General features: G+C 36.3%; 1 protein-coding gene across 1 annotated transcript; it reads left to right on the top strand.

Annotated features, from left to right (window-relative positions):
• Positions 1 to 227: 227 nt before the first annotated feature.
• On the top strand, positions 228 to 24,306 carry LOC128551797 (protein ELYS-like; the record flags this gene model as incomplete). Its single annotated transcript, XM_053532710.1, has 22 exons — positions 228 to 357; positions 819 to 962; positions 2,845 to 3,025; positions 3,476 to 3,598; positions 4,067 to 4,323; positions 5,011 to 5,149; positions 5,675 to 5,765; positions 6,450 to 6,543; positions 7,476 to 7,663; positions 9,774 to 9,864; positions 10,784 to 10,873; positions 13,518 to 13,658; positions 14,252 to 14,356; positions 15,010 to 15,106; positions 15,634 to 15,748; positions 16,698 to 16,811; positions 17,312 to 17,413; positions 19,261 to 19,451; positions 21,979 to 22,073; positions 22,762 to 22,943; positions 23,333 to 23,480; positions 24,166 to 24,306. Coding segments are annotated over 22 exons (2,943 nt in total), but the record flags the coding sequence as incomplete, so codon positions are not given.
• Between the last annotated feature and the right edge of the window lie 759 nt (positions 24,307 to 25,065).

Here is a 25,065-nt window from a genome sequence, read left to right on the forward strand (position 1 = left end):
ATTCTTATAGGCAGGGCTATCTGTTAAAGGAAAACTTTTCTAATGTTAAAAAAAGATATTCTAAACTGTTAACTGAATTTTTTGTTGCTTTTTGTCATATCTGGAACTATGTATAGGAATATGCCTTTGTTACTTCACCAAAATTGTTATAAAACTGTTTGACAGGACATTTATAAGAAAGTTTAACAAAATCTAATTGATGAAAAAATTCTTTTCTGTATTACCAGGTTACAGAGGTTGAAGTAGTGTCTACATACACGGCAAGCCACGTGCCAAGATGGGCTCTCAGCGAACATCTTCGTTATTTCTGTGGACTCGTGGCTGTTGGAACTAACACTGGAAAAGTCTATCTTGTTGGTAAGGTAGAATGTAGGTCCTGTGTCAGTATCAAATGGTCCCAATTTATTCATCTACTTACTGATATTCAGCTATTTCAGACATTGTGCTCAACTCTGGAACCAAAGTTCTGTTCATTTTATGTCTGATGTTTGATCATGCTTTGTCTTGTTTTGTTTCTTTTCCTTCACTAAATTCTAATATAGAGAAAATGTTTGCAGTCATTCTATGCTGTGCTTGGTTTAAACAGTACTTATTTCATGTACATGTGCTAGTAAGTGAGTTACAATCAACTGCAGTCAAAATTATTACAACATGTTTGAAAACAGGCTGTGCAGAAGGCATAATTATGATTTTAGCCACCTTGTAATGTTATTCATGAACTTTGATTTCAACAATCTAAATAAAAAGTGAAATCATAGCTAATGAGAAGGTAATCAATTACATGTAGTTTACCATTTACAAATTGTTTTCTTTTTCAGACATGTGTACAGATGATAGTGAATTTTTCTCAGATGAAGAAGTTCCAAGCAAACTACATTTTATCTCTCCACGTATCAGAGATATAGAGAACCAAAGGTTTCATTGTATGTCTCAAGGCCTACATCTGGCTATGACACTCAATGGTAGGTTTGTGCATCCATGTATGAAAGATATAGAGAACTGACAGTTCTGCTTGATGTCTCCTAGTCTTCATGTCAACACAAATCCTCAGAGATATAGAGAACCGACAGTTTCGCTGTCTCGAGGTCTGCTTCTTGCAATAAAACCCCATTGCAAGATTATCTCCATGTTTCAGAGAAAATATACATGTGGAAAATCTTGCTAAATTTGAACTGTGAAAGGGAAGCAGAGATTTCGCTGCATATCTCAAGGTTTTCATTTTACTATGACACTCTTCAGTAATCAGGTGATATGTTATGGACTCATCGGTATCCAATGGCATGCAGCTTATTGGCCACTTACAGGCTCTATAGTGTAAAACATTCAAATAAGCCTTCAGATCAGCTTAAAATTTTGAAATCTGTTGATTCTGAATACAAAGAAAGTGTGAGTAACTATGAAACAATCTGAACGCTTTATGCCTTTCAAAGTAGTTGTGCATTTTAAGGGACTTTGTTTCCAAGTTGCCTCCACTATATGTATGACTATGACATAGGCCTGAAATTTTTCGGACTTGTCCTGGATTCTGGCCTTTGATTGCCAGAATTTTCGTAGATAACTATTTAAATAAGAGATTTCAGACTTCAGAATGTAGATTTCAAGGTGGTTTTTTTTTTAGCTCACCTGTCACGAAGTGACAAGGTGAGCTTTTGTGATCGCGCAGCGTCCGTCGTCCGTCCGTCCGTCCGTGCGTAAACTTTTGCTTGTGACCACTCTAGAGGTCACATTTTTCATGGGATCTTTATGAAAATTAGTCAGAATGTTCATCTTGATGATATCTAGGTCAAGTTCGAAACTGGGTCACGTGCCATCAAAAACTAGGTCAGTAGGTCTAAAAATAGAAAAACCTGTGACCTCTCTAGAGGCCATAATTTTCAATGGATCTTCATGAAAATTGGTCAGAATGTTCACCTTGATGATTTCTAGGTCAAGTTCGAAACTGGGTCACGTGCAGCCAATAACTAGGTCAGTAGGTCTAAAAATAGAAAAACCTTGTGACCTCTCTAGAGGCCATATGTTTCAAAGATCTTCATGAAAATTGGTCAGAACGTTCATCTTGATGATATCTAGGTCAAGTTCGAAACTGGGTCACGTGCCATCAAAAACTAGGTCAGTAGGTCAAATAATAGAAAAACCTTGTGACCTCTCTAAAGGCCATATTTTTCAATGGATCTTCATGAAAGTTGGTCTGAATGTTCATCTTGATGATATCTAGGTCAAATTCGAAACAGGGTCATGTGCGGTCAAAAACTAGGTCAATAGGTCTAAAAATAGAAAAACCTTGTGACCTCTCTAGAGGCCATACTTGTGAATGGATCTCCATAAAAATTGGTCAGCATGTTCATCTTGATGATATCTAGGTCAAGTTCGAAAATGGGTCACATGCCATCAAAAAGTAGGTCAGTAGGTCAAATAATGAAAAAACGTTGTGACCTCTCTAGAGGCCATATTTTTCATGGGATCTGTATGAAAGTTGGTCTGAATGTTTATCTTGATGATATCTAGGTCAAGTTTGAAACTGGGTCAACTGCGATCAAAAACTAGGTCAGTAGGTCTTGAAATAGAAAAACCTTGTGACCTCTGAGTCTCTAGAGGCCATACCCTTGAATGGATCTTCATGAAAATTGGTCAGAATGTTCACCTTGATGATATCTAGGTCAAGAACTAGGTCAAGTTCAAAACTGGGTCACATGAGCTCAAAAACTAGGTCACTATGTCAAATAATAGAAAAAACGACGTCATACTCAAAACTGGATCATGTGGGAAGAGGTGAGCGATTCAGGACCATCATGGTCCTCTTGTTCATTAAGTCTTATGTCTGAATTTTACAAAAATCTTTTTCAGAAAGTATGATAAATAGAAATGGATTTGAGTACCAAAAGCCAGATGGACTGGTTATGAAAACATTCCGTACAGACAGTGTCACAGTTTCTTGTCTCAAGTACATTCCTCAGACTGGTCTACTGGTTGTAGGTTTTAGCTTTGGTTGCTACCAGCTGTGGAAACTAAACATTCCAGTTTTAGAGTATGTATTTCTTTCAATACTTGCAAACTATGTTTAAATATAAGAAGTATGTATATATTACATGTAAAGAAAAAAAGAGAGCACATGAATTCGAACAGAACTGACCCTTTTGTAATGAGTCAACTTTTTATGCAGAGGTGAAATACTCTTTAGCCAGTAGTAGAGTAGTAATTTCTGGACAAGCAACTACAATAAAGCAAAACTGAACATCATGGTCCTTTTAATTTACATGTAGTTCTTCACTTGTTTAGAAGGAATTTCCTTGCAGTGAAAAAGATGTTTGGAGTAGGAATTGTTCAAAAAAGCTGTTGATCATGATGGTAAAGTTTGAAAAAATCTATTTCCAGTTGACTGAGTTTGCCTCATTCTAAGAAAAAACAAATCAGCAATATTAAGCCTCCAGTCCAAGTAAACACATGTCATTTTGAGATTATATTTTCTAATTGATAGGTACAGTAGTAGGCTTGAGCCGGAACCCATGCCAGTTACGCATGTAACATACCAGGAACCAGAAAATGATCCAAAAAATTTCTGCTATATCTGGATTGCCAGGGGACAGAAGGAAAATGAAGAGTAAGCCCGCAACCTTCTTGATTTATTATCTGAGATTCTCTTACCGTGTCCATAAACTGAATGTAATGGTAAAAAATGAATCAAAGATTGTAATGCTGAGTAAAACTAAAATTAACTAACAGGCATAAACTACTGGGCTTTGATTCTAAACTAACTGTATTGCTGTGCTTGGCATTAAAGCAGACTGGTCTATTCTGTATCATATGCCTGTATCTTTGGATATATCAGAGTATGACTTGTATTTCACAAATAAATACATATTGACAGAAATCATAGTCTGTGTAAGGCCAGGTTGAAATCTGCTTTCATATTTGACCTGTGCCTGGACTACTTTCATTAATATTCAGGTTATTTCTGCAGCTGTATTACAGCTGATGCAATTCCATACCACAGAGACTGTGGTTTTATTTTCAGGTTTTGTTTCCCAGATTTTGGATTTTGACCTTATATTGTGCGCTTTATTTTCAGTCAGGGGTTGGAGTCTGTAAGCGGTATATCCATGTATCAGCTGGCCTTTAATCACAAGACTTATTACAGTAACTATGGTGTATACTATGAAGAACTGACATCTGTTTGTCTTCGGTTGGATCATGAACTCACCTCCAAACTTGTACAGTTTGGTACAAACTATGACGGTGGAAGTCGTGTGGTCTCGTGCTACACGCTTATGGATCCACATTATCAAGCACCTGCTAAATTGGATGAAAATGAATCATTTGAAGAGAGTAAGTTATATTGCTATTTAAAGGGTTCTTTTAAACTATTGGTATTTTTATGCCCCCGGCATCTACTGATGCTGGAGGCATACAGTGATTGTCCTGTACGTTCATTCATTCGTCCGTCCGTACGAGGTTAACCAAATGGGACCGTTTCGTCTAGCATCAATACCCATTACTAGAATGACTTGATACTAATGCAGATGTAACCTGTGACCATTCCTCATCTTCAAACATCACCTGGCCTCAGTTTAACCTTGACCTTGACCTCGTTTTGGGGGCATCAAGTGTTTATTGAATGCAGTGCCTTGTTTCTTGCTATTTTATGATTGAAGATGCATGCACATTGCTTTCATTAAAACTCAGTGAAAGCTGGTCTGATTTTCATAATAATCTTGGCCATGTGAGAAGCAAGTTCTGAGATCAGGACATACAAAACAGTTGAAGCAGTGAAGTCAATAAATCTTTGGAGCCAGGGTAATTCCTGCAAGATATTAATTTTATGCATGGAGTCCTGTCTGCTTTCAAGAAAAATGCCATGACAGGCAGAAGAAAACAAATTTAAAAAAAAAAAGAGTGCTACTTCCTGACTTACAATACCACCTAAATGAAATAAAAGACTATTTTCAGAAGAAAGCTCCATAGTTAAAAATGATCTCCATGAGATGCATTATATTTGATGCTCTCACTATCTAGGTAGCCCAGGTCCGGACCTAAGTCTGTGTGTATTTGTATGGGAGGCGACAGAAGGAAACCTCTCCTCTAAAGTTGGACGTCATCTTGCTATATTTGACATCAACAGATGGTATCATGCTCAGATGCCTTCATCTATCAGGTATTGTCTCATTTCAACAATAAATACTATTAAAAGAACATGTTTTTTTGGGGGGGATACATCGATTGAGATTGTGCATGAATATGTATCAAGATATAATGAAATATAAATATAATAGATTAATTACATACATGTGTTTTTTCTTTTCATCAGGTTTTTTTTTTTTTGTTGGATTTAACGACGCACTGACACATGATAGGTCATATGGCGACTTTCCAGCTTTTATGGTGGAGGAGGACCCCAGGTGCCCCTCCGTGCATTATTTCATCACGAGCTGGCACCTGGGTAGAACCACCGACCTTCCGTAAGCCAGCTGGATGGCTTCCTCACATGAAGAATTCAACGCCCCGAGTGAGGCTTGAACCCACATCGATGAGGGGCAAGTGATTTGAAGTCAGTAACCTTAACCACTCGGCCACGGAGGCCCCTTTCATCAGTTTTAGGGGATTTGTATTTAACATGTGAATTTCCAGTATTTTTTAAAGCATTGTAGAAGCTAATTAAATGATGTTATATGTGTTACAGATATGCAAGTGGATCTACAGACACATGTGCATACTTTTGTTCGTGTCGACTAGACGAGGCTGCTGAGAGAGCTGGCAATGACAGCTTGCTGGTAATATTGTCTTACCTCTGATACCACGATACCTATTTAGAGCAAATACCTCCTTTTAAAGACAAAATATTCTTTCCCACTAGAACAGTTTATACCTGAATTTATCTCCCTACAGCAGTAATCCAATACTAGAAACTTATTTACAACTTACTTGTGATGTTGCTCTGCAGGTGTGGAACTATAATTGCTTATCAGAAAACTAGGGAATTTAATGGCTGAATAGTTGCAGCTCAGACTGTAATTATGAATGGCATACTGGCAATAATATTTTTTACTAGCTATCAGAAATCTATTGGAAAAAAGAAGTTGGATTTTGTAAATATTAAACAGACTTGTAAGTAGATTGTATGGTTTTACCTGTCTGTGGGTTTTAAGGGACAGGATGTTTCAACAATTTTACTGAAGAGTGCATTCAAAGGTATTCAGCCATAATACTTGTTTTGCATAGGAGAAATTGTCTGACAGCAGGTAAAGAGAATTATGGTTGGATAAGAAAAGTTTACACTGCTTTTTACTATGAATTTTGTTAATCTTATCTTTATGTTGAATTTGAAACTTCTGAGAAAAAAAGTTAAACAGAAACTCATTTATACTTGACAGCAGTGTTTTGTATCATTTGACATGGCTTCATGCTAAATATCTTTTGTAGCAAGTACTTTTAACAATGTTATGTAATTGTTACAGATGGTACATGTGAGTGCAGACAGACTGAGGAAATTCAGCAACAACTCTCCTGTTCCACCAGATCAATACTTCTACCCTGCTTCTCTAGCTTTCAGTAAGTTTATATGGTCTATTTTCATCTTCTTTTTTGAAAGATACATTTTCAGGTTAAACACACTTGATATTCAATATCTCAGACTCGCTCCTGTCAAAATTGCAGCTATCTCGGAGACATTTTCAATTCCTGTCGAGAAAAACACATGCAGGAATTTTAGATATTTCGAAGTAAAGCACTTGGTCCTTTGGAATTTGATACACTGAGTTTCAACTAAGACAACCTAACTAGGAGTTAAGGCACAAAATTTCACTTTATATAATAGATAAATCACTATGGAATGTAATTTTGTTGAAATCAAGCTTTTCAATTCTTCCAAAGTAATCCTTTTGTTGCACATGAATTCCTGGATCTTGAAGATGAAGTAAGTGAAAATGTTAATTGTCTTGGTGTATTTGATTTGCGGATGGGCACAAGTTTAATATCTACCAAAATAAATCCCTCAAGAATAGTTATGATTTCATGTTGTTACAGATTATAGACTAAAAGCTATTGCTATCATAGCTGGAAATATGTATGGATGATATTTTTGATTAAGGTGAAAGTAGTTTATTTATTCTTGTCTCACTCATTTGATCCCTTGTTGCTTAATCACTGTTGGTCTGAAACCCCACAAGGGAGGTAATCATGTGACAAGCTTGTTTATGGAAGGCATGTCGTTCTACCCAAGTGCTCTCCCATGCCTGAAATCATTCACAAACAGGCACATAGTCTCCCACAGCTACTAAAAGCATGTAATGCATCATGGTATATGGTATACAACCCAACAAACTCCATCCCTGTCCCACATACACACAAAGTCTCTCATTTGCTGTCATTTACTGTGGGAAGCAAACCAGTGTTGAGATGTTGCTAGTATGATACTAATGATGAAAAGGTGAGCCATGCTTCTGGAAAGTAAAGAAAATTTTACTCTTTTTTTTTTTTTTCAGATGTTTCTTTAATATTTGAGACTGGAATAGTTGAAGCCCAGTTTCTTGGTTCCCAGCGTCAGGTATTGGCAAGTATGGAGACAAAGGGACCCAGCACTCTTATACAACCACTAGACCTCTATAACCTGTGTGTACATGTGGGCTTGCTACCTAGACCTGTAGATATTGTATCAAGCAATCCAAATATGGTAAAATTACAATTTAAGTACAGTGTTTATATTATCTTTACTACTTATAGTACCGTGTGTTAGTGATGGGCTGATTAGCGGATATAATCGATTGACGGCTAGAAAAGTCCAACCGATTCCGATAATCGATTATGTTTTCTCAGAGTCGATAGCGGGTACGAATCTACACGGGTATGAACGAAGGTTTCCGAAGGGAAATACGGTGCGTGAGAATTTATGTTTACCTAGAAATATCCGAAATATGGACTACCTGCATACATAACGGATAAAACAGAAGTATGCCGACAATCAAACGTTAGTATTTCGTTTCAGTTATCCAATGAAAATGGATTTAACATCTTACAGTTAGGCACAGCTGTCAACATGGCGACGTCCATAGCGTCAATAAAAGTGGGGCAAAATAAATTAGAGAAACTTTGATAAATTTTCGTATTTTACAACGGTATGCCCAAGGGAATTTATCTGTTGAAACTGGACACTAATGCCGTCAAATTTCCATGTCCATAATGTAATTTCAATGGAAAGAACTTTGGTGTTTTTATGCAGTTGCAGTTGTCATCGAGTTGTCATGATTTTATTCTGCCGAAATTCCATTTACCCAGTACCGCTGACCAGTGTACATATAGAAACAGATTAAACTCTGATTTTTATCTGATCATTTTTTACCAAGCTTCATGACATTGTTATATGCCATAGCAACAAGCAGTTGGAACATGGTGCTACTCAGTAGTGTCAGGCTATGGTAACCATTGTATGAAAATATTTATATTACCGAAAAATAACTGAATTCATTTAATGATTTTCTACAATCACTATTTTTGTCAGCCAGAGAAAGACTGAAATGTCTGTACTTCCTTGCTGTATGCTAGATATGTTACAGGTACAGGTATACCAGTCAACTGTCACAAATGACAGCTATGAGTCTATGATGCATGTACAGCAGATTGCAATTTATTGTTTTTTCCCTGTCTGCAACTAATTAGTCATTACTAAACAAGTTTCTGTTTACCAGGAACCAGCTTTAAAACATCTGATTAATGGTAGTTCTTTATTTTTCAAAAGAGCACATGAATTTTAAGTAAAACAGTGATTTTAAAGACATGACTATCTGAATAAACAAGTATGAAAATAAATAACATTCAACCGATTATTTTTCCGATACATCGCATCGGTTTGCTAACCGATTCCAACCGATAATCGGTTGGAGTTTTCCAACCGATGTCCCATCACTACCGTGTGTATGTTAAAAAGTACAATGTTTGATGTTGAAATTTAAAGGTTTATCGGGGCCTCCATGGTCAAGTGGTTGAGGTGGCTGACTTCATATCACTTGCCCCTCCTTAATGTGGGTTTGAGCCTCACTCAGGGCATTGAATTCTTAATGTGAGGAAGCCATCCAGCTGGCTTATGGAAGGTCGGTGGTTCAACCCAGGTGCCCAATACAGATGGGCACCTGGGGTCTTCCTCCACCATCAAAGCCGGAAAGTTGTAATGTGACCGGTAATAGAGTCGGTGGTACATTAAATCCAACAAAATGAAATCAGATTAAGGTTTATGTTGGAGTACAGTGTTTATGTCTAAGATTGACAAAGTCATGAAGTAAGCTGGAAATTTCTTACTGTAGCTTTAAAGAGAGATGAAGTTTGCTTCAATATTTATACAATTAAAAAAAAATGTTCTCAGATTTACTAAGCTTGTTATTAGAACTTTTGATCTGGAAGCTTTTTTACTAGTACATGCTCACCTGCTGACAGGGCAGTAACACTTAATACTAGTATGTGTGGCAGAAGTTAAAAGTAATCTGTGCAAAGAAAGTGGCTTTTTTTACAGGATATCTGCTAACTGGACAGTATTCACATCCAGTTGATTGCATAATGTCTTATTGCAAACTGACATGTTACTGAGAAATTATCTTTAAGTAAAGTTTCATGAAACACACAACTGGAAAATTGAATTTGAATTCAGACTTAAGTTGCTGATGTTTTTGGCCAAGTCACTGATACAAAATCTGCACCTTAGAGAAACTTAGCCGGATATCAAAGCTAGAGGTTTTGGTTAAATGTGAGAATTATCAAATAAATGTTTTATGTATTGAGCTATATTATTTCAGGTTGCTAAGAGAGAATTACTGCTAGGTCTGGCACTCGAGTATAACATGATCAGTTTCCTGAAGACTTGTGTCACAACCTGGGCAGCAGGAGGTAATACATGCTCACTGGTACATCAACTTCTGTTGAGGTCCAGTTGATTTCCCTGGCCGAGTAATGTTGCAGACTTTGAATTACTTGCCCCTCTCATCTATGTGTTTAAAACCTCACTTGGGGTGTAAAATTCTTTCATGTGAGTAAGCCATTCAACTGGTTTACATAATAATTATTCCACCCAGGTGCCTCTGCCTGCCTTAAATAATGGCAGGAGGGGCACCTTGTGTCTTTACTCCACCTGCACCATATTAAGCTTTAAAGTTGTTAATTGACCTGTAAGTAAAGTAAATTAAGGTTCTTCCCCTACTGAAATAGCCAGCCAAGTTGGTTTATGAGACACCTAAAAACATTGAACAGCATTACTTCCATGATTGTGTAAGATTAAAGCAAATAAAAAATCTCTTGAGGGTCCCTATGGCTCGGTGATAATTGATTGCACTTGTTTACACTCAGTCCAGAGGGCATAGAAGTGTAATTAGATTTATGCTATACAGATTATAAGCTGTTCTTCATCTGCAGATGTGTGACTTGTGCTTTAGATAATGCCTTAACCCTTACCATGCTAAATTTCTATAATGAACTTGTCCATCCTTAATTTGGACAGTACCATTAACTTTTAAAAGGGGTGCTTACCAAAAAAAGATACTGACTGAAAAGCGAACAGTGCAGATCATGAACAGACTGGTTAAGGGGCAATATTTCTCCATTTCCACTATACAAGCTTGAAATTTGTGTCTAGCCTTTGTTATGCCAATTTGTACTTCAATACTGAATCAATAAATGTTTAAAATTAAGAATGTGTGATAATTATACCGTATGTTTAACATGCTAATAAACAATGTTTGGTTTTGCAAATTTTTGAATAGGGGAAAACTTGCATGCTGTTGAACTTTTTATGTCATATTTGTATTTTTAGAATACGAGAATCAAGGCTGTACATTGAAGTTTCTGTTGGACTGGGCATGGGAAATGGTCTCCAGTACAAAACACAAGATTGACTCAATCTGTAAGATATCTCTTCATTTCCTTGGATATATTTTATGGCTTTTATGCTCGACTATTCGAAGAATAAGGGAGCTATCCTATTCGCCCCAGCGTCGGCGTGAGCTTCACACAAATGTTTGCGTACCACCCCAAATATCTTCAAAGTCCATTGAGATATTGCTTTCATATTTTGCATACTTGTTTACCATCATGACCCAAGTCTGTAAAAAGGAGGAGGCAACTCTTATCAAGCATTTTGGCTGAATTATGGCCCCTTTTCGACTTAGAATATACTTATTGTAATGTTTAAGTTTTACTCATTGCTTATATTATACTATCAAGCACTGAGAATAGTCGAGCTCGCTGTCCACTGACAGCTCTTGTTATCCCCCGACAAAAGTCGGAGGGATATAGTTTTGGCGTTGTCCTTCCGTCCGTCCGTCCATCCGGAGCCATATCTAGGAAATGGTTAGGAATATTTATTTAAAACTTCATATACTTGTTTACCACTATGAGTTCTTGCGGCCCGTCAAGTTTCAGTCAGATTGTCCAAGTAACACCAGAGTTATGACCCTTAGAAATTTCTAGTGTTAACTATATAGGGTACTATAAATATGGCAATTTCTGCATCATAATTTTTGATATATTTGACCTAGAACTATGAAACTTAAACAGAATTTAGATCACCATAATGTGGTTGTGTACACACAATTTCGTTCGGATTTATTTATAAATTAAGAGTTATTGCCCTTTAATTGTATAAAAATCCACATATTTGTACATAACAAACTTACCATTTGGTAGAATTTCATTAAATTTCTTTCATTCTTTTCCATGAAAATTTATTGTAAACATGTGAAATTGTGTACCCACACCTGGTCACCCCCTTACCATGATCACACCCCTCCCTATCCCCCCAATCCCCCCCCCCACCCACCCCTCCAAAAAAAAAAAATTCCTTATTTAAATTTTTTTAAACAAACTTCATATACATGTTCACCACTATGAGGTTATGGGGCCCATCAAGTTTCAGACAGATTGCCCAAGTAACGCCAGAGTTATGGCCCTTAGAAGTTTCCAGTGTTAACTATATAGGGTACTATAGATCTATAGATATGGAAATTTCTGCATCATAACTTTAGATATATTTGACCTTGAACTAAGAAACTTTAATTGTACGTGTATAACAAATTTACCATTTGGCAGAATTTCATTAAATTTCTTTCATTCTTTTCTGTGAACATTTATTATAAAAATGTGAAGTTGCGCACCCACACCTGGTCTCCCACTTGCCTTGGTCACACACCCTCCGCCTCCCCTCACCCCCCCCCCCCCCCCCTCCCTCCCCCCTCAAAAAAAAAATTTGTTTTTTCATTTCTTATTTTAGATTTTTTTCAAACCTTCCATGATTATTTATCAACATGCAAGTTGTACCATTCCCCCACCTCACTCCTCCACCCAGTCATGCCCACCACTGATCATGCATCCTCTGCCCCCAACTTCACCCTTTTACCCTTTTTTTTTTCATTTTTAATTTTCCATCAATATTTATAATCAAAATGTGAAATTTTGTTTCCTCTCCCATTCCCCCACACCCCCACCCCCTAAAAAAATAAATATATTAAGTTGTGACTGCACAAACCTTGTCCTCAGCCATGTTCAAGATATCTTACCTGTGTTCTCTTAAGAACATCTGTTCTTTTAAGTTCAAATGTACTTGTTAAACAGCAACACCTGGTGCCAAACCACTCAAAGACAATATTACGTTCCAGTTTTAAAAACTTCAAGCTCACATTTCAATTAACTGCATTTAATTTTAAAAGCTAAGCTTACTACAGTAAGCATATCCCATTCAAAATAAATTCTTTAGTCAGGATCAAAGTATCATACATTTATTATGTACTCTTTTATTAAACATTTGTTTTCTGTTAAATTGATTTTGACTAATGAAATTATTTGCTTCTTATTAACATCTTAACTTTTTGCCGGATATATTTTTATGCCATTCCTCACCACAAACCCTTTCGGCGGGGGATACCAATTCATCGAATTTACTTGTTAGTTTTTGTTTTGATATTAAATTCATTAGTACAAGACTCAAGTGTCGTATTGTGTAGCTGTTTTTACATTTGATTTGGATTTTGAAACTCCTTGGCAGGATGATTAAGGTCACTTACTGGGATTTGGATCTCCCTGGCAATTGTGAGATTGAGCCCTTGTTTCAAAAGCAAAATTGCTGTAGCTGGCTTGTAGAAGAAATAGAAGGGTGATGGACCAACTCGAGTGCTGTCCAAATGAAAACGCTTCAGAAATGATAAGAACATTATACCCACTGAATTACTATAAATGTTATGAAATGGTTTAATTTACAAACCCAAGATAATAAAGTTTCACTGCTAGTGGAAGGTTGTGTTATCTTGAGTTATAACCCAATACAGCTAGTTTCTTACATAGATACCACAACTTGTAAACTTTATGAAGCATGATATTGCATCCAGAATTATATATATATATATATCTGTCACTGATAGCTCATGTATGTATGCTTTCATTTACTTTTAGAAAACAATTTTTATTGTTGGACATCTATTTATTTTTTAAGTTTGGCAGAGGTTAACTGTTATATTGTTTAAATTGCATGTAAACTTAATCATATAATATTGTAGGTGTAACACTGTATAACTACTCTGGGTTGAATCTAGATCAGCGTTCTCTGCAGACACTGGTGTTATGTAATCAACGACTTGCACACCTTGTGTCTCTCTTCAAGACATTCCTTACACAGACAGGGCCTATCACAGAGCAAGGTAAGGTCGTTTTGATGATAAAATCATTGATTTAAGGCTTAGTAAGTTTAAAATTGTTAACGTAAGATGACACAAAAACAACAGTAATGCCACCACTACTTCATTGTTCTAAAGGTTTGGTTATCAATTGTTGACATTTGATGACACAGAAAACAATTGTCGTCCATGCTTGGTCGCCATGGAAGTTATTAGATAAGCATAATTGATGAATTTGTCTCGAGTCAGCTTCCAACTTGTTTAAAGTGTTTACAACATGACACAAATGTATTCCTGCAAAATACAAAACCAGTTTGAGTTATTTTGCTTTATGATTGATTTGAAGTTATTTTTGTCTTTATCATGCATCATTGACAAGTTATGACATTTTTTTCTACAAAATTAATCTTAAATAATTTTAGGTAGTATTAATTATAATTTTTTTTATGTTTTGCCTCTTGTGGAAATATTTATATTGTGCAACCTTGCTGGAGCAAAGACTAAAGTAAGGTAATTACTGAGAACTGAAATATGAATTGGAAAATAACTGACAGTGAAGGGAGGGGTTTACATTTTGGAGGTGATTAATTGAGGAGACATTGTATATATGTTTTCAGGAGAGGCAGAGTTACAGAGTAAGATACTAGTGACCAGTCTGCTGTCACAACACCTCAGTGTAGTTCTCTGGTTTGTAGGAGCAGGTCTTCTACCTGAGGATGATGGTAAATGATTGCTTTCTTTCTATTTATGTATCTTAAATTTCAGGATGAAGTTAAAATTGTGTTATTAACTTTGTGAAAAATTCTAATTTAACCATTACCATACCGGACATGATAGATTCTGCCTTTGCGACCAGTGCAGATCATGATCAGCCTGCCTGTTTGTGCAGTCTGATCATGATCTGCACTGTTCGCCGTTCAGTCAGTATGTTTTTGGTATGCACCCCTTTTAACAGTTCTGGTACTGTCCAAACTGAAAGATGGACAAGTTCATTATAGAAATTCAGCAAATTAAGGGTTAATGGCCAACTGATTAAGGGGTTAATGTGGCTGACTTTGAATCACTTACCCTTCTTTATAGTGAGTTTTCAGACTGAAGGAGTCAACCATTTGGCTTTTTAAATTTTGATAGTTCATGCTTGAAGAGTACCTGGGCCCTTTCAGACCTGTTTAAATGTAGAACTTAGCCTGTGTCTTTTTATGTAAAGACACAACACATACTTGTTTGATAAATGTAAAAATAAACACATTATATCACTTTACCTCAGGTAAATGCCCGTTGTCATTCACTCTTTTATTTACAAAAATGAAAACAATAAAACAACGCACTAAAGTAAGATATACAAAGCTATGGTCAAGTTGCTATTATATTTCAGACACCGAGGTAACTCTTGGTGGACTTTACTGTTACCCGGCAACCAGTCTGATGACAGCTTACAAAAACAGGAGAATCGAGCTGCAGAATATACATAGGTAGGTATACATAGATTAAGTTCGTACTATTTAAATTCAGATATTGAAATGTCCAAAATATACAATTTCCAAGTTGAGAGTTTTACTTTGGCAAGTTATCACTATAAAATGGCTCACTGTAACTAATTAGGAGCTGAACTGATTAAAAATTTCAGTAGAAGTACCAGAAGTCTGCTTTCACTTGTCTTAAATGCAGCTATACTAGAAATGATTTGTAGATATTTATCATGATATGAATCATTTCAGTAAAGTCCTTTAATGCTATTTGCTGGCTTATATGTAAAAAGTAAAATCCGTCTTAAGGAATAAGGAAATACTTTTTTCAGAAACGTTCCTTCAAAGTTATTATATGTTTATGAAATTGTTTGAAGTTGCAACTTTTGTTATGTAAATTTATGAAGAAAAAAAATGATCCTGACTGAACTATGTCAGAAATCCAGAAAAAAAGTACAATTGAATATAATTATTTTATATGAAGAAACTACATATGTAACTAACAAACAGTATAACTTATTGTGTTTGTATAGTGAAGTAGATGAGACAAACATGTTGATGATAGATGGGCTGGTGGAGACAATGGGTGTACAGGATTTGTGGGAGAGAGAAGGAGGCACTGGGCTGTATCCTCCACCAAGCTTACATGTAGGTATTCTGATTGTGTAGTTCTAGTGGCAAGGTGAAAGGTAAAATGACATTTAGAGATATAGCTACAGCTAAACTCTTTTATAAATGAAATCTTCCTAAGGTTGAAAACAAATGAGTAATTCCTTTGAATTGTACAGTTTTATCAACTTGACTACTACAATACAAAAGGAAATGTTATACTTTTTAATTTGTACTGCAATTGAGTTTTGACTCTTGGGCATAGTAAATGTTTACAGAAAACTGTAAGTGAAATCATTCATCCTGCACCGCTTATACATGTGACGCCGACTTTGGTACCAGTACAGAATACAAAATCCATATTCATCTAAATTTTATGTCTGAAATTTAACCTTACACTTTATATTGCTAACTGTTCTTTAAGTTCTATCATTGTTGACTTATCACATATCATAATATATCTTGGTTTAATTGTGTATTCTATAACTAGGTTCAGCTCTGTTAAATTTCACCAGTATACATTACTTTAAAAAGGTATGGCAAATTGAATATTTTCTGTTCTTAAGACTTAAGTTTCAGACTTAAACATTTTGCCTGCTCAATTTCTAAAATAGACTGGTCCGTCATTCAATTTGGGCTATTCCATTTATTATTGGAAGGGTGTTCACTAAAAATTTACTGACTGAATAGCAAACGGTGCAGACCATGATCAGGACATGCAGGCTGATCTTGGTCTGCACTGGTTGCAAAGGCAAAATCATTTGCCAACAGCAGGCTCAAGGTTTATCTGATGAACTTGGGTCCATAGGCACAGTTGTTGCGGCATATCTGAAATGGTATTGAAAAAATGTTTAATATCTAAACAAAGAAAAAACTTGACTTTGCGAAATACTTGTTTATCATTGTATGCTAAAATGTCTGAAATTCTAAATAAAGACCTTAAAGTCAGTGCATGTTTTCATATAGATATGATATATATCATTTACAGGCATTGTTATCATCATACCTGCTTGAGAACTGTGATATGCTGTCTAAACACTGCCTGGTTCTCTATCTACTCCTAGACTTGGTGTCTGTTGACAGCTCTGATGAAAATGAAACAGTAAGTCATTTCCTTTGAAGGAAAAATTTTTACATTCTGGTTACTATATATGGAAAGATAAGCACAGGGTCATACAGAACTTTCTGTAAGTGTGATATTTTTGACTGTTCAGTTAAAATCCATTTGAAAATATTTTAGAAGTTGATGTTTAGGTTTTGGGGAAAAAGAAATTTAGCTAGGGTCTGGGAACATGTTAAAAATGTGAGGGTTAATTGATATTAGGAACTGTTTTCCCTGTCCTTCAGCAACAGTCTTTGTTTTTTGCAGAATAAAATATTAATGTGTGTGAGCAGAACTGTTGCTTCTTTATTGTGTACACATAGACCATGCTTGCTCTGATCTGGTTTTGTTTTCTAAAAAGGTAATATCAATTTCTGAAGTCTCTACATGTTAGTTTTCTGTTTTTAAACCTTTCAGAGTGTAATCTTCCTTCCAGAACTATGAACAAATGATAATTTTAGTTACCTTTACTAGTCTATATACCTATGAACTATTTACAGTTTTCAGAGAAAGTGAGTGGATTTGCTCGTAGATTCAACCTACCACAGACACTAGTGAAGTTAATGCAGGCGTTCTGGTTGCTTGACCACAGAGATTTTGAGGTAATATCCAGATCTGTTATTAATCCCCCGCCGTGGCGGAGGGATTATAGGAATGGTCTGCGTCCGTCCTTCCTTCCGTCCGTAACAAAATCGTGTCCGGTCCATATCTCCTAAACCCCTTGAAGGATTTTCATGAAACTTGGGTCAAATGATCACCTCATCAAGACGATGCGCTGAACCCATGAGTCAGCCTTGTCGGTTCAAGGTCAAGGTCACAACTCAAGGTCAGAGGTTTGAGCCTGCCATTTTGTGTCCGCTCTATATCTCCTAAACCTCTTGAAGGAATTTTATAAAACTTGGGTCAAATGATCACCTCATCAAGACGATGTGCAGAACCCATGAGTCAGCCATGCCGGCTCAAGGTCAAGGTCACAACTCAAGGTCAAAGGTTTGAGCCTTCCATTTTGTGTCCGCTCAGTATCTCTTAAACACCTTGAAGGAATTTTATAAAACTTGGGTCAAATGATCACCTCATCAAGACAATGTGCAGAAATTACGAGTCAACTATGCCAGCTCAAGGTCAAGGTCACAACTAAGGGTCGAAGGTTTGAGCCTTCCATTTGGTGTCCACTCTGTATCTCCTTAACCCCTTGAAGGATTTTCATCAAACTTGGGTCAAACGATAACCTCATCAAGGCGATGTGCAGAACTTATGAGTCAGCCATGTCGGCTCAAGGTCAAGGTCACAACTGAAGGTCAAAGGTTTGAGCCTTCCACTTCATGTCCGCTCTATATCTCCTAAACCCCTTGAAGGAATTTTATAAAACTTGGGTCAAATGATTACCTCTTTAGAACGATGTGCAGAAATTACGAGTCAACTATGCCAGCTCAAGGTCAAGGTCACAACTAAGGGTCGAAGGTTTGAGCCTTCCATTTGGTGTCCACTCTGTATCTCCTTAACCCCTTGAAGGATTTTCATCAAACTTGGGTCAAATGATCACCTCATCAAGAACTCATGAGTCAGCCATGTCAACTCAAGGTCAAGGTCACAACTGAAGGTCAAAGGTTTCAGCCCTGTATCTCATAAACCCCTTGAAGGATTTTCATGAAACTTTGGTCAAATGATCACCTCATCAAGATGTTGTGCAGAATTCATGAGTCAGCCATGTCAGTTCAAGGTCACAGCTAAAATCAAAGGTTTACCCTTTCACTATCTATAGCAGTGGCGGGGGATTTAGCTGTCTTTCAGACTGCCTTGTTTTAGTTTTACCTTTGCCTGATCGTGATGATGCTCTATTATGGCTCCTTTTCATTAATCTTTTGTTCCTAGGAGGTTGCCTCCATGGCCAAATTTTTAAGGTCACTGACTTAAACGATGTGGGATCAAGCCTTACTTGGGGCATTGCATTCTTCATGTTAGCTGGCTTATGAAAGGACAGTGGTTCTATCCAGGTGCCCGCCCATGATGAAATAATGCACTTAGGGGCACCTGGGGTCTTCTTCCACCACCAAAGCGGGAAAGTTGCCATATGACCTGTAATTGTGTCGGTGCTACGTTAAACCCAACAAAAAAAAACAAAAACATTAGGCTGTCAACCACCAAATGCTGGAAATTTGCGATATGACTTAAATTGTATCAATGTGACTACAAATGTTTCTAAGGAAACAAAATTTGGACACAGGCTAAAATATATTCATGTTTTTGTTCACATGGAATGGATAATTTCTTTGAACTAGGTTATAAAAGTATTGTTAATATTGCAAATTTCATTAGACTAAATAATTTTACATCATATGTATGCCTTGGTCGTTCACAGAGCCATGACATGATTCAAATTGTTTGACAAGATATTCGAATCATGTAGATCTGTATGTTCATTTAATTACCTGTTCTTTTGTATCTACAGGAAGCGTTAAGTTTGATGTTGGACCCGATGGTGAGGGCAGAGTTCAGCAGGTGGCAGCACAAGAGGATTATCAAGGCATTGCTGTACCAAGGTGATGCCAAGATGGCCCTCAGATATATCACCAGCATACAGCCTGCCCTGACAACACCAGAGGAGGTGAAACTGAAACTAACAGTTCTGCTGGCTAATGAGTAAGTGGAAACAGAAATGAGCCATGCCATGAGAAAACCAACATGGTGGGTTTGCGACCAGCATGGATCCAGACCAGCCTGCGCATCCGCGCAGTCTGGTCAGGATCCATGCTGTTTGCTAACAGTTTTGCTAATTCCAATGGGCTTTGAAAACGAACAGCATGGATCCTGACCAGACTGCGCGGATGCGCAGGCTGGTCTGGATCCATGCTGGTCGCAAACTCACTATGTTGGTTTTCTCATGGCACGGCTCATTAATATTCTGGAATAAACAATTACTCAAAACAAGTATAACGTATTGTTGTATACATTGCAGTCTGTGTAGGGTAACACAGCAGGGAAGACTAGGTAGTCATCAATGTTCAGAGTTTGAAACTTGACTTGAGAATGAATTGTCATAACTTTGTTTATAGCAGATGTATACCAATGAAATTTTGCAGAGCTTTTTAGCTGTTGAAAGAATATTTATACAAAGTTTTATTACAATCTGCTTACTTGTAAATGACACAGCATAATAAAAGTATATTATTTTAAAGTCTTAAGTCTAAAGTTCCAGCTTCAAATGTTGATGAATACTGGTCATGAAACGTGTTTACTGCACAGAGGGTTTAGCTTTAAAGGTGTTGTTTTTTTTTGTTTTTTTTTGAAGGAAGAAAATTTCAAACATAACACTGAAATATTGGCTTTGTTGAGAGTCTTTAACAATGGAGGTTAGATTGCATTGTTTTCTTGATGACCTGCATGTCCTACCACAAAGCTTTGTGAATGTAACTAAATTGTGAAATGTTACTACTGTATATGCATTGCTTGTTCAAATTCGCTAACTTCAAAATGAATAGGATAAGAGTGTAAGTTTGAAAATCATAATATACATGTATTTCAGTTGAAATTTAATCCCTATTTATTTTTAGGAGTTTTTCTGATCGCTCGATGTCTGGCGTCCGGCGTCTGTCTGTCGTCTGTCTGTCAACATTTAGCTTGTGTATGCGATAGAGACTGTATTTTTCAACTGATCTTCATGAAAATTGGTCAGAATGATTACCTTGATGAAATCTAGGCCGAGTTCGAAAATGGGTCATCTGGGGTGAAAAACTAGGTCACTAGGTCAAATCAAAGAAAAACCTTGTGTATGCGATAGAGGCTGTATTTTTCAATTAATCTTCATGAATTTTGGTCAGAATGAAAACCTTGATGAAATCTAGGCCGAGTTCGAAAATGGGTCATCTGGGGTTAAAAACTAGGTCACTAGGTCAAATCAAAGAAAAACCTTGTGTATGCGATAGAGGCTGTATTTTTTAGTTAATCTTCATGAATTTTGGTCAGAATGATAATCTTGATGAAATCTAGGTCGAGTTCGAAAATGGGTCATCTGGGGTCAAAAGCTACGTCACTAGGTCAAATCAAAGATAAACCTTGTGTATGCAATAGAGGCTGTATTTTTCAATTAATCTTCATGAATTTTGGTCAGAATGATTTCCTTGATGAAATCTAGGTCAAGTTCGAATATGGGTCCTCTGGGGTCAAAAGTAGGTCACTAGGTCAATTCAAAGGAAAAGCTTGTATATGCGATAGAGGCTGTATTTTTCAATTGATCTTCCTGAAATTAAGTCCAAAATGATAACCTTATTGAAATCTAGGCAGAGTTTGAAAATGGGTCATCTTGGGTCAAAAACTAGGTCACCAAGTCAAATCAAAGAAAAACCTTGTGTATGCGATAGAGGCTGTATTTTTCAATTAATCTTCATGAATTTTGGTCAGAATAATTGCCTTTATGAAATCTAGGTCAAGTTCGAATATGGGTCCTCTGGGGTCAAAAGTAGGTCACTAGGTCAATTCAAAGGAAAAGCTTGTATATGCGATAGAGGCTGTATTTTTCAATTGATCTTCCTGAAATTAAGTCCAAAATGATAACCTTATTGAAATCTAGGCAGAGTTTGAAAATGGGTCATCTTGGGTCAAAAAGTAGGTCACTAGGTCAAATCATAGAAAAACCTTGTGTATGCGATAGAGGCTGTATTTTTCAATTGATCTTCATGAAATTTGGTCAGAATGATAGTCTTGATGAAATCTAGGTCAAGTTCGAATATGGGTCTCGTATTCTGGGGTCAAAAATTAGGTCACAGGTCGAATCAAAGATAATACTTATTTATACTCAAGATTTTTGCTCCAATTTTAATGATAATTTGTCAGAATATTTTTTTCCATGAAATCACTAGGTCAAACATACTTACACTGTTATGGTGTGTTATGGTGTGTTTCTCAGGTGAGCGACCCAGGGCCATCTTGGCCCTTTTGTTTAAAGAAATCGTTTAATGATAAAGTTTGTAAAATATTGCAAATAATATTTGAGGTAATACTAGCATCAGTATTTATTAGTGTTATATCAGTATAGTTCACTTTTTAAGAAATAGACATTGAACAAACTGAAAATGTTTACTTGAAAATATGGTCAAACCTGAACTAAGCAGCTAGTCAAGGGAATGACTTAACCTGACGGCTTACAGAGTGTGTATTTATAATGATTTAGGTTGACAGCAGAAGCATTGGAGTATCAGAGGATGTGTCGAGACAAGAACAACATGAATGATCTACTCTCTCATCTCTTCCTCGGCTGCCAACAAAGTAAGTAGTAAAACTAATGGGGGAAAATTATAATGTAAGTAGCCAAATTTGGGTAGTTAATTATATACTCTATGCCATGGATTGTTAAATTTAAATGCTCTAAAATTATAAGGTGACCGTACAGATTTGTACTCCATAAATTCATATTTCATTAAAAGGTATTTTGGCTTTAACCACAAAGTATTAGGTCAACAAGATTAATTACAATTTATAATCAGCCGTTCCTGAAGAGCCAGTTGAAGATTTATGCATTTTAGTACTAAGCTTCATCTTTGACTTGCTGGAGGACAATTTTCAGAAATGGTTTAAATAACACATAGCAACATATTATAAAACAGTGACTGCAAAAATTCCTAGCATCAGAAGTAATGTTTTAACATGTTGGACCTGTAATGGCATTTGGCAATTTCCGTACTTTCCATAATTATGTGATTTCAGCATTTTCCTGTTTTCACAGACAGTTACGTGTGCTTTAAGCTATTGTATGTCCAAAGAGTGCCGAATTGCATGCTGAAAATATGTTATCACATGGAAATTGCAGAGTGTCATTATACGGTGCATTACCATAATGCAAAATGCTTTACTTCATAAAGAAATTTCAGAATTATTCTATTTTATGAAATTTTCTCTTCCTAAAAATTTTAACCTATATTGTATACCTGTACATACTTTTAAAAATTGGTTTCAGCTAAGACAGTTGGCAGATTGTTACAGTTACCATTAACCAATGAGGAGGAGACAACTCTTGTAGACTATCTGCTGGATAGCTCGGAACCTCACTCGCAGGAGTTACTGGTCATGCATTATCTACAGAGGGCAAGATTTGTAGAGGCGATACAGCTGAATGAGAAATTGAAACATTCGGTTTTGGTACATATATCTTTACAAAAATAGTCATAGTGCCAAAATGCCAATAAACTGTTGAAGTATTGTTAATATCGTGTTTATATTGATCTTTCTAGTATCATACATGTTTTAGAAAGGTTATGTTTTTTTCCAGGTGATAACCTACCAGTAGTAAAGTTATATCAAAAGATTTGTTTTAACCGTTTGCTTTTCATAAGTGATAAAAGATAAAGATTTTAGACCCAAATTGTGGTACATACCGGTACATGTATTCAATTTTCATCATCAAACATCATACTGCTGTTGTAATTACAATATTTTTTCAAAGTTTTATTGTTTTGTAAAGGAGATGTATGGTTAATTACTGTTTGTAAATACATGTTTTGACATGAAAAAGTTACATGTTATTACAGACTGAGGCAAGCTCGAAGGCTCGGGAGAGGGCTGCTGCTCGTAATGCTATAGTTGACAGTTACGCTGGTATTCTTCCTCATGTTCAACGAAGACTAATGTTTGAGCAAATACATGTACCCAAGAAAAATATACAGTGGAGACGGGAAGGTATACATAAGTATTTGCAATTTGTGAAATAATCATGTGAAAAATGTGCATTGTCTCCAGAGCTGCCTGCGGAAAGTGTGTTTTGTGATGCTATGATAGAATGTTTACAATTTGAACAGCTATAGTTAGTTGATTGTGCTATTTCAGAGATCTATTTCTTTAAAAGTAGTCAACATTGTATCAAGGTAGTCAATGTGAAAGAATGAAAAATCTGGAAATCTAAATATAAGGACTGGATTTTGGTTATACAGTTAGTTTCTGGATATACAGTTTGAAATACAAGTTATGGCCTTTGGCCTCCATTCACTTTAAATACTCTTAAACAGGATTTATATCCAGGTGGTAACTATGTTAACATCAAACTTGATTCTTACAGCTAAAGGACAAATTGTTCTTTATTTTCTCAGTTGATGTAGAAGTGCATGTAGATAAGAAATAGTATTACTACTTTAGTGGAATTTGCTTTAAATGATTTTCATGTATATCCATTTTGCAGAACTCCTTTTAGCGGCCTCTCTTGCTTAGTTATTTAAGTTACTGACATTAGACCTAGTTTTAATTGTTAATTTCACTATGTTCATGAACATGTAATTAAGAGACGTGCTTTACCAAAGAGGATGACATGAAAGATATTGTAAGTTGACCTAAAGAGAATTTAGTTTAAGCCAGTTGGTTTTCATTTCAGTACGTCGACCAACACCACTGTCAACAAAGGTTACAAAGAACAAGGCTAAAGCGATGTCACAGTCAGCATTTATTATGGCAATCATGGAGAAACTGGACGAAATAGAAACTGAACAACCACAGTAAGTGGGATCATTACCAGAATATATATCTAGATGTCAAGTACAGAAATCATTCAGTTTTTAGCTCACCTGAGCAATGCTCAGGTGAGTTTTTCTGATCGCTCGATGTCCGGCGTCCGTCATCCGTCGTCTGTCGTCTGTCGTCCGTCGTCTGTCAACATTTAGCTTGTGTATGCGATAGAGGCTGTATTTTTCAATTAATCTTCATGAATATTGGTCAGAATGATAACCTTGATAAAATCTAGGCCGAGTTCGAAAATGGGTCATCTCGGGTCAAAAACTAGGTCACTAGGTCAAATCAAAGAAAAACCTTGTGTATGCGATAGAGGCTGTATTTTTCATTTAATCTTCATGAATATTGGTCAGAATGATAACTTTGATGAAATCTAGGCCGAGTTCGAAAATGGGTCATCTCGGGTCAAAAACTAGGTCACTAGGTCAAATCAAAGAAAAACCGTGTGTATGCGATAGAGGTGGTATTTTTCAATTAATCTTCATGAATATTGGTAAGAATGATAACCTTGATGAAATCTAGGCCGAGTTCGAAAATGGGTCATCTCGGGTCAAAAACTAGGTCACTAGGTCAAATCAAAGAAAAACCTTGTGTATGCAATAGAGGCTGTATTTTTCAATTCTTCTTCATGAATATTGGTCAGAATGATAACTTTGATGAAATCTAGGCCAAGTTCGAAAATGGGTCATCTCGGGTCAAAAACTAGGTCACTAGGTCAAATCAAAGAAAAACCTTGTGTATGCGATAGAGGTGGTATTTTTCAATT

This window comes from Mercenaria mercenaria, unplaced genomic scaffold, assembly GCF_021730395.1.
Source record: "Mercenaria mercenaria strain notata unplaced genomic scaffold, MADL_Memer_1 contig_171, whole genome shotgun sequence".
Taxonomy (NCBI): Eukaryota; Metazoa; Mollusca; class Bivalvia; order Venerida; family Veneridae; genus Mercenaria; species Mercenaria mercenaria.